The 14,275-nt window shown below is 36.2% G+C and overlaps 2 protein-coding genes across 3 annotated transcripts in view; both read right to left on the reverse strand.

The window, feature by feature from the left end:
* Window positions 1-125: 125 nt before the first annotated feature.
* ctdspl3 (CTD (carboxy-terminal domain, RNA polymerase II, polypeptide A) small phosphatase like 3) lies at window positions 126-6,550 on the reverse strand. Of its 2 annotated transcripts, none has more exons than XM_037545551.1 (11): window positions 6,280-6,550; window positions 5,131-5,251; window positions 4,920-5,039; window positions 3,863-3,971; window positions 3,595-3,712; window positions 3,398-3,484; window positions 3,241-3,303; window positions 2,811-2,890; window positions 2,581-2,707; window positions 2,360-2,455; window positions 126-1,734 (listed from the first exon to the last, which is right to left on the reverse strand). In XM_037545551.1, the coding sequence occupies exons 1-11, from the start codon at window positions 6,403-6,405 to the stop codon at window positions 1,669-1,671; spliced, it is 1,113 nt and encodes a 370-aa protein (XP_037401448.1). In that variant the 5' UTR covers window positions 6,406-6,550; the 3' UTR covers window positions 126-1,668. The 2 variants fall into 2 exon arrangements, with proteins under 2 accessions (XP_037401448.1, XP_017567579.1); XM_017712090.2 differs by having other exon boundaries at window positions 4,920-5,036; window positions 6,280-6,549.
* A 5,225-nt stretch (window positions 6,551-11,775) lies between these two features.
* Window positions 11,776-14,275, reverse strand: part of arid3a (AT rich interactive domain 3A (BRIGHT-like)) — a 39,616-nt gene continuing 37,116 nt past the window's right edge. The window contains exons 8-9 of the mRNA XM_017712019.2: window positions 14,073-14,162; window positions 11,776-12,675 (exon numbers count right to left, since the gene is read on the reverse strand). Coding sequence (XP_017567508.1) covers window positions 12,545-12,675; window positions 14,073-14,162 — 221 coding nt within the window. The 3' untranslated portion in view covers window positions 11,776-12,544. The remainder of the gene's footprint in view (window positions 12,676-14,072; window positions 14,163-14,275) is intronic.

Here is a 14,275-nt window from a genome sequence, read left to right on the forward strand (position 1 = left end):
TTTTGTGCAACACTAGTGTGAATAGACAGACCTTGTGACATCACAAAAATTCATTCACAACGTTTTTGCAGCTTAGTTTCTATATATGAGCTGCACAGACTAGGAAGTGAACAGTGTGCTCAGAGTCTGCATACTACATCAAACCTTTACTTCAAAAAGGGGTAAACATTTTATTTTAAACATGGGCCCTTTAAAGTCATAAGTGTGACTAGGATGCTAACACAAAAATAACGAAATTAAACACAAAGCAGTGTTAGGAACAATGGGCCTCGTTCACCAACATCTAAGTTTACCTTAAATATGTTCTTGAGAAAAGGTAGTAAGAAAAAGTCTGTCAGATTTATGACATTTTCTGAGAGATTCAAATGGATACTGTGAAAGCTGACAACTTTCTCTAAAACCTGACGTCTCTACTACTGCCCAGCTGAACATGTCAAAGCAAAACTACAAACGACAGATTAAATAAATGTGTTCATCAGAAGCATGGGCTATTTTGCATGAACATCTTAAAAACATCCCAACCCACTGCAGAAATCTGTCAGTCAATTTTTCACTACAAAATTTCTTTAAACCTTCTCTAATATAGGATCCCAAATGTACGAGGTGCTGTGCAACAAGACACTGGGTTTCTCTCCTGAACCCACAGCTAAACCTGCAAACAGACACAAAATGTACTTTACTTTTATTCTAAAATTTTGAGAAAGTGGCAGAGTTGAGGATGGCAATTTAGAAGTGGGTATCTGAACATAATGTACAAATATGACAAAGTATTATACATAGTGTCATGTAAAAAGCAGATAAATACAGCAAAATTACACATGGAGCAGGACAAAGGATTTTGCATTCAATTAACTTAATATGTATTGTCAAACGAAAGCATACAATCCAAACTAGACTCAGTGAAGGTGGCTTGGATGAGTCTTTACTTCTACATTTCAGATCTAGCCGTCTTAACCTCTCTTAACCCATTCATGTCCAAAATAACACAAGGTAAAAGATATCACAACTTGTTCTAAATGGTCTAAAGTGGGAAAGATGTACAGTCATTTACTGGATAAAACATCTAACAGAATCCATTTGAATGTGATTTTTGTTTTGTTAAATAATCAGTGGCCAGGTGACCAAAAGATTCAGTTTAATAAGTGACAAAAACTTGCTTAGCTATATGGTTTGAGTATTTTAAAGAGAAAAAGTCTTATGCTTATGTTCCCACCAGAAAGGTAAATTTTAAATATGGACATTAATGGGTTAGTGGGGAACTTTTTAACTTTCATATATGGCTCAAAACATCAGACGTTCTGCAACATGTCTGGCATATTTCCTAAGCATCACACTGTAGCGTCATGTGATTTGGTGAAATGGCTGCAAGTAACTCCTCTTTTTGTTTTTACTTATTGAGAGGACTAAGATTTCTGCAGAAGTTCTCTTAAAAGGCATAGTATGGCCATATCTAACAACTGAAAGTCAGCAGTATTCCCTTTTAAGCATGCATAGTTAAAAACTATTTTTTTCAAAAGATTACTGGACACAATCAAAATAATTCAGTCTTCAGGCAAAAGGGGAGTAAACATCCTCATCTATTGGAAAAAAAATTGACACCATTATTTACATCTATAATCATGATTTATATGAAAAAAAAAAATATATACATAAAAGATGACAAGAACTTCAATCCTCAGAGAGCAACCGGTGAAAATGGTCTGTCCTCCTCTTCAGTACAGTCCTGAAGTCGTCCTTTAACAAAGAAAAAAAATCTGTTGAATTGCTCTTGAATTATTCAACAATCTCAACTACACTTTGAAATGCACCCCAAATGCAGAAAATGTCATTTTTAAATAGGCTGCTATGCCGTAAAAGGTTAGTGTAGTACTCTGTAAAACTGCAATTTCCCTCTGGGATCAATAAAGGATCCCAATATCTATTTATTGCCCATGTTTAACATGTTTGGAAGAAATAAAAACAAAACATAAAATGTACCACAAGGCCACATTTAATGCCCCCACCCCATGTTAAATTCAGTTATTAAAGTATATTAAATTGTGCTTAAGCCTAATCTCTATAAAGAATGTATACTTAATTTGCACCTACCACAAAAATAAACAAATAAATAAGAAAAGCCATGTAATCTGACCAGGGACACACAAACTTTTGCATATGACTGTACTGATTTTGCAAGTAGCGAATCAGAAATGTGGCAATCACTCTTCTAGAGTGACTGGTCAAGATGCTCATAGCACAGCAAAACTAATTTGCATATTGCAGCCTTTGGCTATATCAGTATTGTAAAGGCCAATAACTGTTAACGATTAACAGCAGATAACACACAACTGCATGCAAAGAGGCCACTGAGAGAACTTACTGCTTGGACCAGTTTTTCTAGGTAAGGGATGAGCCTCTGGAGCTCCTTGTCGTCTTTGTCTCCAGACCAGCTCTTTATGGGAATCATGTTCATCAGCTATAGCAGAGGAAATAAATAACTGTAAGAGTACATCTCCCTTCAGGGTTGCTCAGTATTACAAGATATGGGAACTACTCAAAATAAAAAACAATGAATGCCAAAATAAGAGTAAGCAAACTTACATGGTATGGGAAAGTATGAGGTGCATTGTCCAGAATCACTGTCTTCGACAGGTCTCTTTCCAGCACCCCCAAGTCCTTAACATAGTGTCCAAGAACACAAGCACAGTCGTCCTGATACAAACGGTGCCTTCAAGGGAATCCCAGAGAAAAGACAGAAAACAAAATTAGGTTTCTTGTGACACAATATATTATTCTTATTATTTTGTAAATTAATTTATAAAGCAACTTACCTGAACAGTTTTTTCTTTGGGTCCAGTATATCCACAATCATTTCTGCATATTCTTTTTTGGCAGAGGTGTAAACAAACATCTGCAAATGACAGAAAAAATCTGGCTTATGACATGCTTTTGTCTGATTAACAGACAGAATTTGAATTACAACCTGATAAAATATAGTGCAAGTTTAAAAACAAGCGCCCATTTATAATCACATAGTACTGTGTAGGGTACTGACATTACACAAGTCAACTTTTAGTTTAACTCCAGGATACATTACACAAGAAAAGAACATTTCTACTAAATAAAAGTAGACATGCAAGCAACTTCCTATTCCACCATGACTAGACCTGTAACTGAGTCTAAAAAAATGCAATGCAAAACATTACTTTTTTTGTACTCGTAACTTCCCTACTTCTACTCAAGCTAATCAAGTCATTTTACCTCAAAATGTTTCGCCATAGCTTGTAGAAACTCCTTCACATGTGGCCTTAGAACCACATACACCTATAATTAAAAAGAAAACACAAAGAAAATAAATGACCATTCTTGCACCATGCTAGTCAAACAAGTAGTGGAATAGAAAATAAGATACACGAACCTTGTACTCTTGATCTTGGAAGCAAGTGTTAAATTTGTACTCTGCATCTTCAATCACATTGAGTGAGCTGAACACAAGCGTCTCATCCTAAGCAGGAGAAAAAAAAAAAAAAACAAAAACAAAACAGTAAAGCACTGTTACAAATAATCTATTTGAAAAAGATTTGAGCATCAAAAACAGACTTTTTAAAACCTTACCAAATCTAGCACCATAGTGGCTGCAGGTGTGCTCCTTATCTTTGGTGGGATGTCCCGAAGAGCAGAGGCAGGCCTGTACTGTTGTGACTGGTTTGGAATGTTTTTGATGAACGTGAATCTGTGGGATTTCATATTAACACTATAAGTATACTAATCTTAAATCATTTTATGTCCAAAGATATTAAACAAATGTATAAACTGTACAAGTATAAAATAAAAAAAGAAAATTGCATGCACTTTCCCCATGCACCATGTTACACAGACTTACGGGCTGAATACTTCATCATTCTCCTCGTCTTCTGAAAGTGGGCCGGTGGAACTGTAGCCAAACACACACTGTTCAGGGCTGAACACTGCACCACTGTTAGACCGCTCATCTATAAAACAGAAAAGATTTTTTTACTTGGAGGGTCATTTGCACATTACAGCCTTCCACAGTATCAATACCGCACAGGCCAATATTATGATACTGCTTAATAAACAGTACATTGTGGAGTCCTGCTTTTGATATTCTGCAGTTTACTGCTGATTAATCAAAGAACAATTATTATTCTCAGCCTAAAATGTTGCCCAAGTAATGGTCCAGTTACAGATACAGTAGTATAAACTTCACTAGCAAACAGATTACATTAACTAATTTCAAAAATGAGTGAGGCACTTCTAGCTGTTGCTTAGTGAACAGTAACTTGATTAGAAATCAGGGATGTTGTGGGCTGATGGTTTTATCTAGCATGTTAGGTGTCTGCTGATGGCTATACATAAACATCAATCAAATTAAGAAACCAGAAATGACTCAAATTAATTCAACATTACAGAGAAAAATAACACATTCCTGTATGCTATAAATGCAGCAAAAATACATTCTTAAACATCCTATTTTTCAGTTATACAGGCATCCAACAAAGTACATTCAGTTCAACGGGTTCACCTTTTTGCTCTGTAATTAACAAACCCGTTTTTCCTTCAGTGTCTTTGTATTGGGAGAAAAGTTTTTTTTAATTCAGACTGATGTTTTCACCTGGACTATAACAAATGACATCAAGCATAGATTTGAAATATTAAGCAAATGTAAGCATCTGTCCAACGTAGACAATTTTAAAGCAATTATCTGCCAATATTGATATGCCCGATATCTTTGGGCATCCTTATTAGAATTATATACTTATATTATACATATACATATTTATATACTTAATTCTACGTTGATTATGTATATATTTAGGATTACACAGCAGTTATGTCCACACAGATTCATGTAATTTACTCTTTCAGAGCTGATGTTGCAACACTGACTTCTACACAATTCCACAATTCTGGCTACTTACTGTCTTTGGTGGGAGTGAGGAAACGGACTACAGGAGAGTACAGGCTGCGTGCAGCAGGGTTGACTGATGACGGGTGCCTCTCTCGGCGATGGCGCACCGGCGTCTTGAAATCAGATTCTGCTTATTCGGAAGCACAACTCAAGTCAATTCTCCTCAGCTTTAGTTCACAAACAAAAAACAATTCAATTCACTTATTCAAAATGAATGGTACCTTTAGACTCCTCGACTGGTAGAGCCCTTTTCCTTCCACGTTTCAGACGTGGGCGCTTTCCTGCAGTTGGGACAGCATTGCAGTACAAATTGGAGCAGTCCTGCAAAACCTCTTGCACATCCTACATTTCATCCACAGAAACAAGGGAGAAAGACAAAGTGGAGCTGTTAAACATGCCACCTCCATAAAGAAGGGTAAAGTAAAACACCTACTGGACCAAGGCTATGGATACTTCCCTTGACCATGTACAACACGAATAATAACGGCCCTTTCACGAATACGGGATAGGAAATACCGATATATGTATTTTGAGTCGTCCTGCAGCGACCATGTTCCATGAGAACAGAGACTGGTAGTAACCAGCTACATATACTCAGTTATAGGCATTTGAGATGTTTTGATGGATTTATACGTTTTATATTTACTCAAGTGTATCTGATGGGGCAATTAGGAAACGTTTTCAGCCATTAAACTTCAGTTCCTTGCTTTACCGTGTTTACTTCATTGTTATGTCGGTGAGAGCATCTGCGCTGTATCGTTCCACCTTAAATGGCGCGGCGGTTGCATTCTGGGGCGGCACCATTTAAGGTGGAACAGGAAATTTCAAACAAAAAGCTGCGATAAGAAGCTTCAACTTAGTCAACTGTGCCCGTCCCTGGTTACCCATGTTTTTATTTCATATTCCCGGAGGACCGCGCTTTGTAGCTAGCTTAGTTAACTTAACCTACAGTTTAGAATTTCCTCATGAAAACAAAAAACAGCGCCACCTCTCTCCAGAACAAAACTTAGCCGTTAGCCAGCCAGCTAACAAATCTGGGTAAAGGCCTAACGTAGCTCCACTAATCCAACCATGAAAAATGAAAATACAGCGTACTAGTTACACACGTTTACATAACCTGATAACGATCTAGACAGCTAGCTAGTTGCGGGTTTGCTAACGTCAGCTGCGACGGCGAATGTTACTATATAACGTTAGTTAGTTAGCTAACTAGCTTAACAAATTTAGCAACGACAGGCTACCAAACCATTCCTATAAGCCAGATAATAAGCAAATTTTATATATGCACGGATTGTATTCTATACACTTGAGACTACAGTTAAATGAGAACTTTTAACCTCCGTTTGTGATTTTTTTCGGTCTGGACTCACCCGAGAGCGGCTCCGCTCTATCCGCGGAACTCTGGACAAATCCGGTCGACGACGACAAGGAGTCCTCGGCGAGCTGAGTTGAGGCGACGGGCTATCAACAGAAACAATTCTCGACCGAAGTTTCATATTTACCCAGCTTATGGTCCTGCCTAATAATGAGAGTGTAGGACTGAAGCGAACAAAGTCTTCTAAACTCTTGCTGCCCTCCCAGATGGCAGCGTTGTTATTACTGCAGGCCCAGCCAGTTTCTGCTCGACCGGATCTTTTAATTATTTAAATATGCCGGTAGCGTTGCTACAGGCTGTCAGCCAATCATGGCAAAGGGTTCGTTCAGTGGGCGGGGCCTCGAATGCAACAGTAGCAACGTGAGGCAGGAATCACGTTGGTAAGTCCAATAAATACACATTGCTAAGCCAGAGACAATCTTATTGAAACAGCAGGAAACTGCGTTACAAATAGCTTATTACGCTGTTTATAAAGCCGCCCACGTTTCTAACACGTTCTAAAGATAGATGTGCAAGATTTATTAAGTGCACCTACCACGCACTTGTCTGTATTATTAAGTACACTTGTTGTTTTTTTTTGTTTTACAGTTAAAGCTTGTAGTCCTTCAGATTTTTTACATTCGTTAGCCCACTTTCTCTGTTATTGACCACCGCAGGACCACTGGGATGGTATTACATTGGTAATTTGTGGACTATAATTGGTACAGCACTCAATAAACATGTTTTAAAGATACTGTAACACTGCTGTGAGTGAGTTCTCTAGAGTGACGGAACCATCCAATGCATTTGGGAGGCGTGATCCAGAACTGATCACCCAATATCAGTACATGACCTCACTAATGCTGGTGAAATGCAATCAAATTCTGACAGCGGTGTTCTGACATCTATGAGAATAATATATAATGAGGATAATGACTGACTAACATTGAGAATGATTTAGCCTTTGTAAACAGTATGTGGCTTAGTCTAGCGTTCATTTTTGCTAATAGGTCACATTCTGGGCCCAGTCTTCAAAGTGTAATTCTTTTTCTTTAAATATATTAAATAGCTACAAGCAGCATGATCACATCAGGCCTGCATTTTATTATATTATATATCAATGTTTAGTTACAATTCAACCGCTGAAGTTATGATCATTAGCATAACATTAAAAACTGGTGACAGATATAAAATGTAAACTTCTCAAAGCAAAAAAAAAAAATATTATATGATCTATCATAAAACTGTGAGGCCTAGTGTGGACCAGACTGATCACCAATAGAAAAGAAAAGAAAAAAAAACATGCACCTTTTAAACAGAAGCTGCATGTAATTATTACATTGCATACCAACACATAGCAGACATCACTGTTAGAAATAATCCTGTAAAAATGTGAAATAGTTTTCGTATGAGTGAGAGGTTATGTTGAGCAGTATGACGTCACTGTGTCACATTCTGTATACGAGAGAATATTCTCATAAAATAAAGGTCCTATTATAATCTAAAAATATGAGTACTTATAAATCCCAACTTTTAAGGAAATAACTGCACTTCTGTAGACATTTGTTGAAAAAAAAATATATTTGATATATCATTTCTCAAATAAAGTTAATTATTCACACAAACGCATTTTGATTAAATAAGTAAGGACTGTATTTTTCTTTTTCACCCCTTAGAGAACAATGCAGAGCTGTCAGGAGGCGGTTACAATCCCTTAAGATACCGAAGAAGTCAAACATTTTCAAAGAACACAAAGACAGATTTAAATTATTAACTTACAGGTGATCCCTGTTCAAAACAGTGGTACAACATTGCCCATACTCCTGCTTCTCGAGCTCCGAGCAACTCCCATAAGTGGAATATTAAGGTTTTATCATTAAGGTTGTGTAAAAAAAAAAAAAAAAAAAAAAAACCCTAAAAAAAAAAAATAAAAAAGACTAAGAAAAAGTATCCAGACTCACAAACTCACACACACAATGATACGAGACATTCTGTAACACCATTACAAAGGTACAATTCATTTCTGTGTACTAAATTCACCAAGTTATGACCATAGTCCTAAAATGAACATATCCATACATCTGGAGGTAGAAGTGTATTTCCTGAGAAGACGACAAAATGCCTTGTTTAAAAACCCAACTATTTCCATGTGTATGAAAATAGGCTAGTTAACCCAACCAAAGCTGGCACACAGGCCCAGCATTCCTCCTAATCATGTTATGACATCACAACATGTAGTCGCTGCTACGAGAAAACCTCACAGAAAATATATTAATTCATTTGATCTTCCACATGGCCAATTTGAAAACCGACGCACCACATTATGCCCTTTGGACATTTCACAGCTCTTGGAACTTAAAAAAAAAAAGAAAGAAAATGATTTTGTAATCACTAAGCCAGAACAATTTTAAATGATATACTTTTCATATCGGAAGAACTGCTGTATTTTAGAGAAAGGCCTTCTCATGACGGCAACAATCTATAACTACAATTAAGAACCTACAACAGCTTTCTAGCCTCCCCCCCCAAAAAAAAAAAAACGTCAGTCTTAGTGTAACATCAAATATTAGGGAAAGAAAAGCCAACAAAATTGTCAAAGCATAAGGCATCCTATAATAAGTGTGAGCACATTTGTATGATTCCACAAAGCAGTTCTGGTTGTCTTTGCAATATACATATACAGTGTCCTCCAAAGTGACTGAAGCAGTGAGGTCAAAATGGTCATTTCTTTTCTATATTCTCCATCGATTTAGAGATTAAAAAAAAAAAAAAAACAACAACAAAAAAAAAAAACAAATGTCTGATGTAAAACTAAAGAACATGGTCTTTTATTTCCAGGCAATTTTCAGCATAGCCATTAATGCAAATTCCATTTAGATGATTGTATATAGTCATAAGAGTAAAATTAAATTAAAACTGAACACCTTTTGTTTTCAGACCTAACCAGCTGAGTAAGAATTTGACTTTTGTGCTTCAATATATTTAGAGGGCACTGCGTATTTAAATTTTTTAAGGCTCAAAATACAAAGGAGATCACGTGCGTCCCTCCAGAAATCCCATCTGCCCACGAAAATGAAACAAGACATGGGTAAGAAGAATTTTTAAGTAAGAAAGTTGTGTAAATTCAATTGCCATTGAGGTCAATGTTACACTCCATCCACTAGAGTGCAGCAAATGATCTGTTTACTGCCATCTCAAAATCAAGTGTTATTTTCGAAGTTTGGATTAAGGTTAAGATAAAAGTTTGCAATGCCACAAATCTGAAAGCAGACAGGCATCACTTCACTTCGACAAACAAATGAACATTTTACATTTAAGAATATGACAAAATCAGACATACACCACATGTTCATGAAGCCTTATAAAGCCTTTTCAAGCCATAAACTACACGGCGCTCTACAAATGGCACAGGTGGTACATACTGAGGTGGGTGAGATTGCGTCCGCTCTGAAAATGAAATGAAAAATGATTGGAATAAACTGCTGTACAATAAGAAGTTGTACATTGGTTTGAATTATGGTGATTGATATGATGGTTGCTGCGACTGAATAAGATTGCATGTCTGAGGTAGAGAGTGTTCTAACAGCAACGTGTCTAGAAACCTATGAAGTATTTTGTTATTTCCTGATAATCATTAAAGCACTAAATTCTTCCCTGAGATTTGTCGGATACGTTGTACAAGAATTTTCTTCCAAACAGAGACACTCCTGCCTGCACGAAAGCTGAAGTATCTTACAAGCTAAACTTGTGCACAAAAGCATGGAGTCAATATTTGATGCATTTGAAGGCGTGTCCCTGCTGAAAAAAAATCATCACCAAAACCACTGAAAATATGATATTCTGTGTTTTTACCTAATGGGCTGATATCACAGTTTAAAGGTTTCTAATTGACACCAGGCGTCCTGGGACTAATTCCAAAAACATCTGATGGTTTCCTAATGAGATCTAAATGTGTGCTACAAGACACTAGTAGTCTCTAATAGTAATCATTAAGCCAAATCCCATTAGAAAGCAAAATCTTAATAGTGCCAACAGCCTTCATCAGCAGGGGTCTGAGAGGAAAAACACTGCCAACATGTTGAGGACATAAATTACACTCCAGAAATGCCTGTTTTGACTTTTTGGCTATGCACAATACGCCACTTCCCCCCATCAACTTTTCTAGCATTTCTCTGCTTCACTGTGTCCTAATATCTAAAGGGCTAGCCTGCTTTAAGAAACTGTTCACCATGGTGGTGAGCTAACCACACTAATTGAAAGCGAAAATTTTAAAGATTTTGTCTCTCGATACTGATGGAGAATGATGGTGAAATTAGCAACCAACACTTAAATTGGAACTCCTGCAACAATATGAAAAAACAACATACAATGATGAATAGCCTCGTGACAAAAACATGACAAACATGTTAATCAGAGTAATGCATAATCCTAAACGAAAATGGATAGCATTTTTTCTAACAACAGTCCCTTTTACTGATGTACCACTCCAATCAGTAGGTTAAGAGCAAACACTGGGGCTGCCCAAATTTACCATAATCCAAAAACACCCATAAAATCTGAAAAAAGTTAATCCATTTAACTCACTCAGTCTTTCAACCCACTTCACAGGACTATTCAGTATGATGAGAAGATTAGTCTTGATCAAAGTTTAGGCCATAAACCTGTCTTTATGAATTAAACAAAAAACTCCAATGCTAGCTCCATGAAATTTATATGACAGAGTTAATGGAAAAGATTACACAAGCCCACTGAAACATGCTCCAGCACACAGCCTTATATGTCTATTTAAAAGTATCTGGTTCCTTTTTAAAAGTAACTCCATGATGTAACACACATTGTTATAGAACATGACTATTGTATTTGGTTTTGCTTCAAATCTTTTACTTCTATCAGTCTTAGGTGAAAAATTCTAAAGTTGATGCCACCAAAGGCTGTTATTCCTGGTGCACAGATGTTTCCTGAATTTTATCTAACAACTTAATAGCAGATGAACTTCCTCAAGCCAAGGACCTATATTTACCACACAGGTGTAGAAAACAGAAAACGCTGCTTGATTTTGTTCAGTCTCAAAAAGGTCCTTTGCTTAAGCTTGTCTGCCGCTGCATCAATTAATAAACCTGTTTGGCTGAATGTTTACTTTCCAATTTGTCTGGTAAAAAAGGGCGTTCAATTGCAATCTTGAAACCTCACCAAACCTCATCTCAGCAAGATATATATATATATAGGGCAACGATGATGGAGATATATATATATAATTTTATATATGTATATATGTATGTATGTATGTATGTGTATATATATATATATATATATATATATATATACACACACACACACACACATATATATACACACATACATATATACATATATAAAATTATACACACACACACACACACACACACACACACACACACACACACACACACACACACACACACATATATATATATATATATATATATATATATATATATATATATATATATATATATATATAAAAACACACACACACACACACACAGAGGCATGTATACCCTGTCTTGGAAAAATATATCCACGTTTGGTGATAATGCAGCACTAACATTCCTCACTCACACATAAGCAAGACTTTTACCATATTAGACTCCAGAACTTGCAACCAAAATAAATGATTGGCATTTCACTAGTAACTACAAACTGTTCTCCAATGAGCTTTCCAAAACGCCAAGCGACCAGGCACTCAGCCCACTGTGTCAGAAACCAAGCACAAAATCTTACACGTTCCTGTTGGGAAGAGTTTAGATGAGTCTGCTGTGGTAAATGCCAAAACTGTTGAAAAGATGTTCCACAAGGCACTCTAGATATACATGTAGAGTTTAGAACCTTATTTACATTTTATAAGTTTCAGAACACTAATGAAAATAACTGTATTATGAAAATGTTTGTTTCTCCTGTTAACGAGAAGCTTCGTCAGCCAGCAGGTGTGTAAACAGTGTGCTACCGTTTCTAGTCTGCTAATTCCAAGCAATGTGTACCCAGAAAAGAAATAAATTATTCACAGATTTTGCATATATTATATAAGTTTATCTTTACAATAAACTCTTTTGTTGGTATTTTCTTCTTTTAGTTCATCTTGGCTACTGAACAAAAGAGTGACAAGAAAGAGAACCTGAGATAGTGTATGTTAAATGGTCTGAGAATTTGTTATTCCTGCATCATGCTTTTTTTGGCATAGGCTTTAGAAAATGAGGTTGATTTTTGGCTTTAGCTAGCTTTGAGACAGGAAGGGTGTGAGGTGTTTAAGGTGATGGATTGGTGGAGGTGGATGAGGTAGGTGTCTGTGGAAACGTCTGGGAACTGCTGCGGCCTCCTGGATTTTTGTTAGATGCTCCTGATGAGGTTAGACCCGTAGCTTGAGCAAAAAGTACACCTGCAGCAAGAGCAAGGGGAGAAAGAGTGTATACAGAGTGAACACGAAAAAAAAAGTTGCATCATGGTTAAACTGCTAAACGGATCTCCTCCTCTATTAAAATTTCAGATTTCAAAAATGACTATATAAACATTTTACAATGGCATGAGTACCACTTCTAACCTATAGCTCAGAGAGTTATACAATTCACATTAATGCAATTATCTGAATTGGAATAGCTTGGAGAAAAAAAAAAAAAAAAATCAAACGATTTTCTCATCCCTCAAATGGAGTCAATCAGCTAAGAAATGTTTGATGTCCAAAGATACCTTCTTTTGTTTTGGAGGGACAAAAGTCTGTCACAAAGCTAAAAACTGTAGTACATTGTAAGAATATTATAAAATTTGAAATGATCTGCAGCTTAGTTCACAGCAAGGTACTGTAAATATACAGTTCTGTACTGTAAGACTAAAACCAACACTAACTTTATTATTGAAACTTGAAAGCAAGTTTGAATATAACAAAGTTGAAAACTATTAAAACAGTACCATCTGTAAATCTACAATAACTCTAGACATCCTTTACAGCTAAAAGAGACAGTAACTGTAAAATCAAACATATAATCACAATTACACTAAATTACAGGAATTTCTATGAAGGTCAGTTCAGGTGCCTGTAATTTATTGGACACTACACAACTGGACATCAGGCCCTGATATGCAGTGACTTGTGGGGGATGCACTCTACAGATACTATAGCACTATAGATAGCTACAACTCTGCCTACAACAACAGTTTCTACATCTACTGTTTGATGCCACCTTAAATAGACCATCACAACCATAATATAGAATTCCGTGGTTATTATCTCACTTTTTCAGTGCATTAGCCATAACAGAACTTTACAAACACTTAAAATCATCTTTTCATGAAATCTTGCATTTAGTGATTATGTTTTGGAACATTTTTGTACTTTTGTAGAGATTCCAAGGAATTCTGTAATTACCCATTTTGTAGGGTTATAAGTTATATAACTTAATGGGAATTAAAAAGAAAGCTGTTACGCATGGACATCAGCTCCCAAAATTCATTGCAAAATATCACAATTTAAGAAAACAATTACAAGCAATTGCAAATTACAGCATTTTAGTACTGCAATCATATTGAAGCCTGAATTTTTGCCTGTACTGTTGCCTATTTTTATAAATAACCATGTTAAACAGCAACAGAAACTACATCACCAAGTCTAATTGAGATTACTTAACAACTGTGGTCTTAAACAAATATGTGTGATAATATAGGCATGCAGTATATACAATGTTAACTGATGGAGTGCAAGAATCCAACACTTCTATGCTTGAAGGAAAGAGGAAAATTGTCTACTTTTTCTGTTTTCTTTTTCTGTAATCTGCCACTCACCAGTGTAGACAACTCCATTGAGTTCCACTGACATACTGATGCTGCTCATGCCATTCGTGGTAAGGCTGAGGGCTGAATCCTGTCTGCCATCTGAGATGGAAGGAAACAGACTGATTTTTAGATTGGACCAATATTTCAAACAGATATAGAAAAGAAGAATGTTCAGGTGATGTTAGCACTATGTACAGTACTGTACATCTATC

This window comes from Pygocentrus nattereri, chromosome 15, assembly GCF_015220715.1.
Source record: "Pygocentrus nattereri isolate fPygNat1 chromosome 15, fPygNat1.pri, whole genome shotgun sequence".
In the NCBI taxonomy this organism is placed as follows: Eukaryota; Metazoa; Chordata; class Actinopteri; order Characiformes; family Serrasalmidae; genus Pygocentrus; species Pygocentrus nattereri.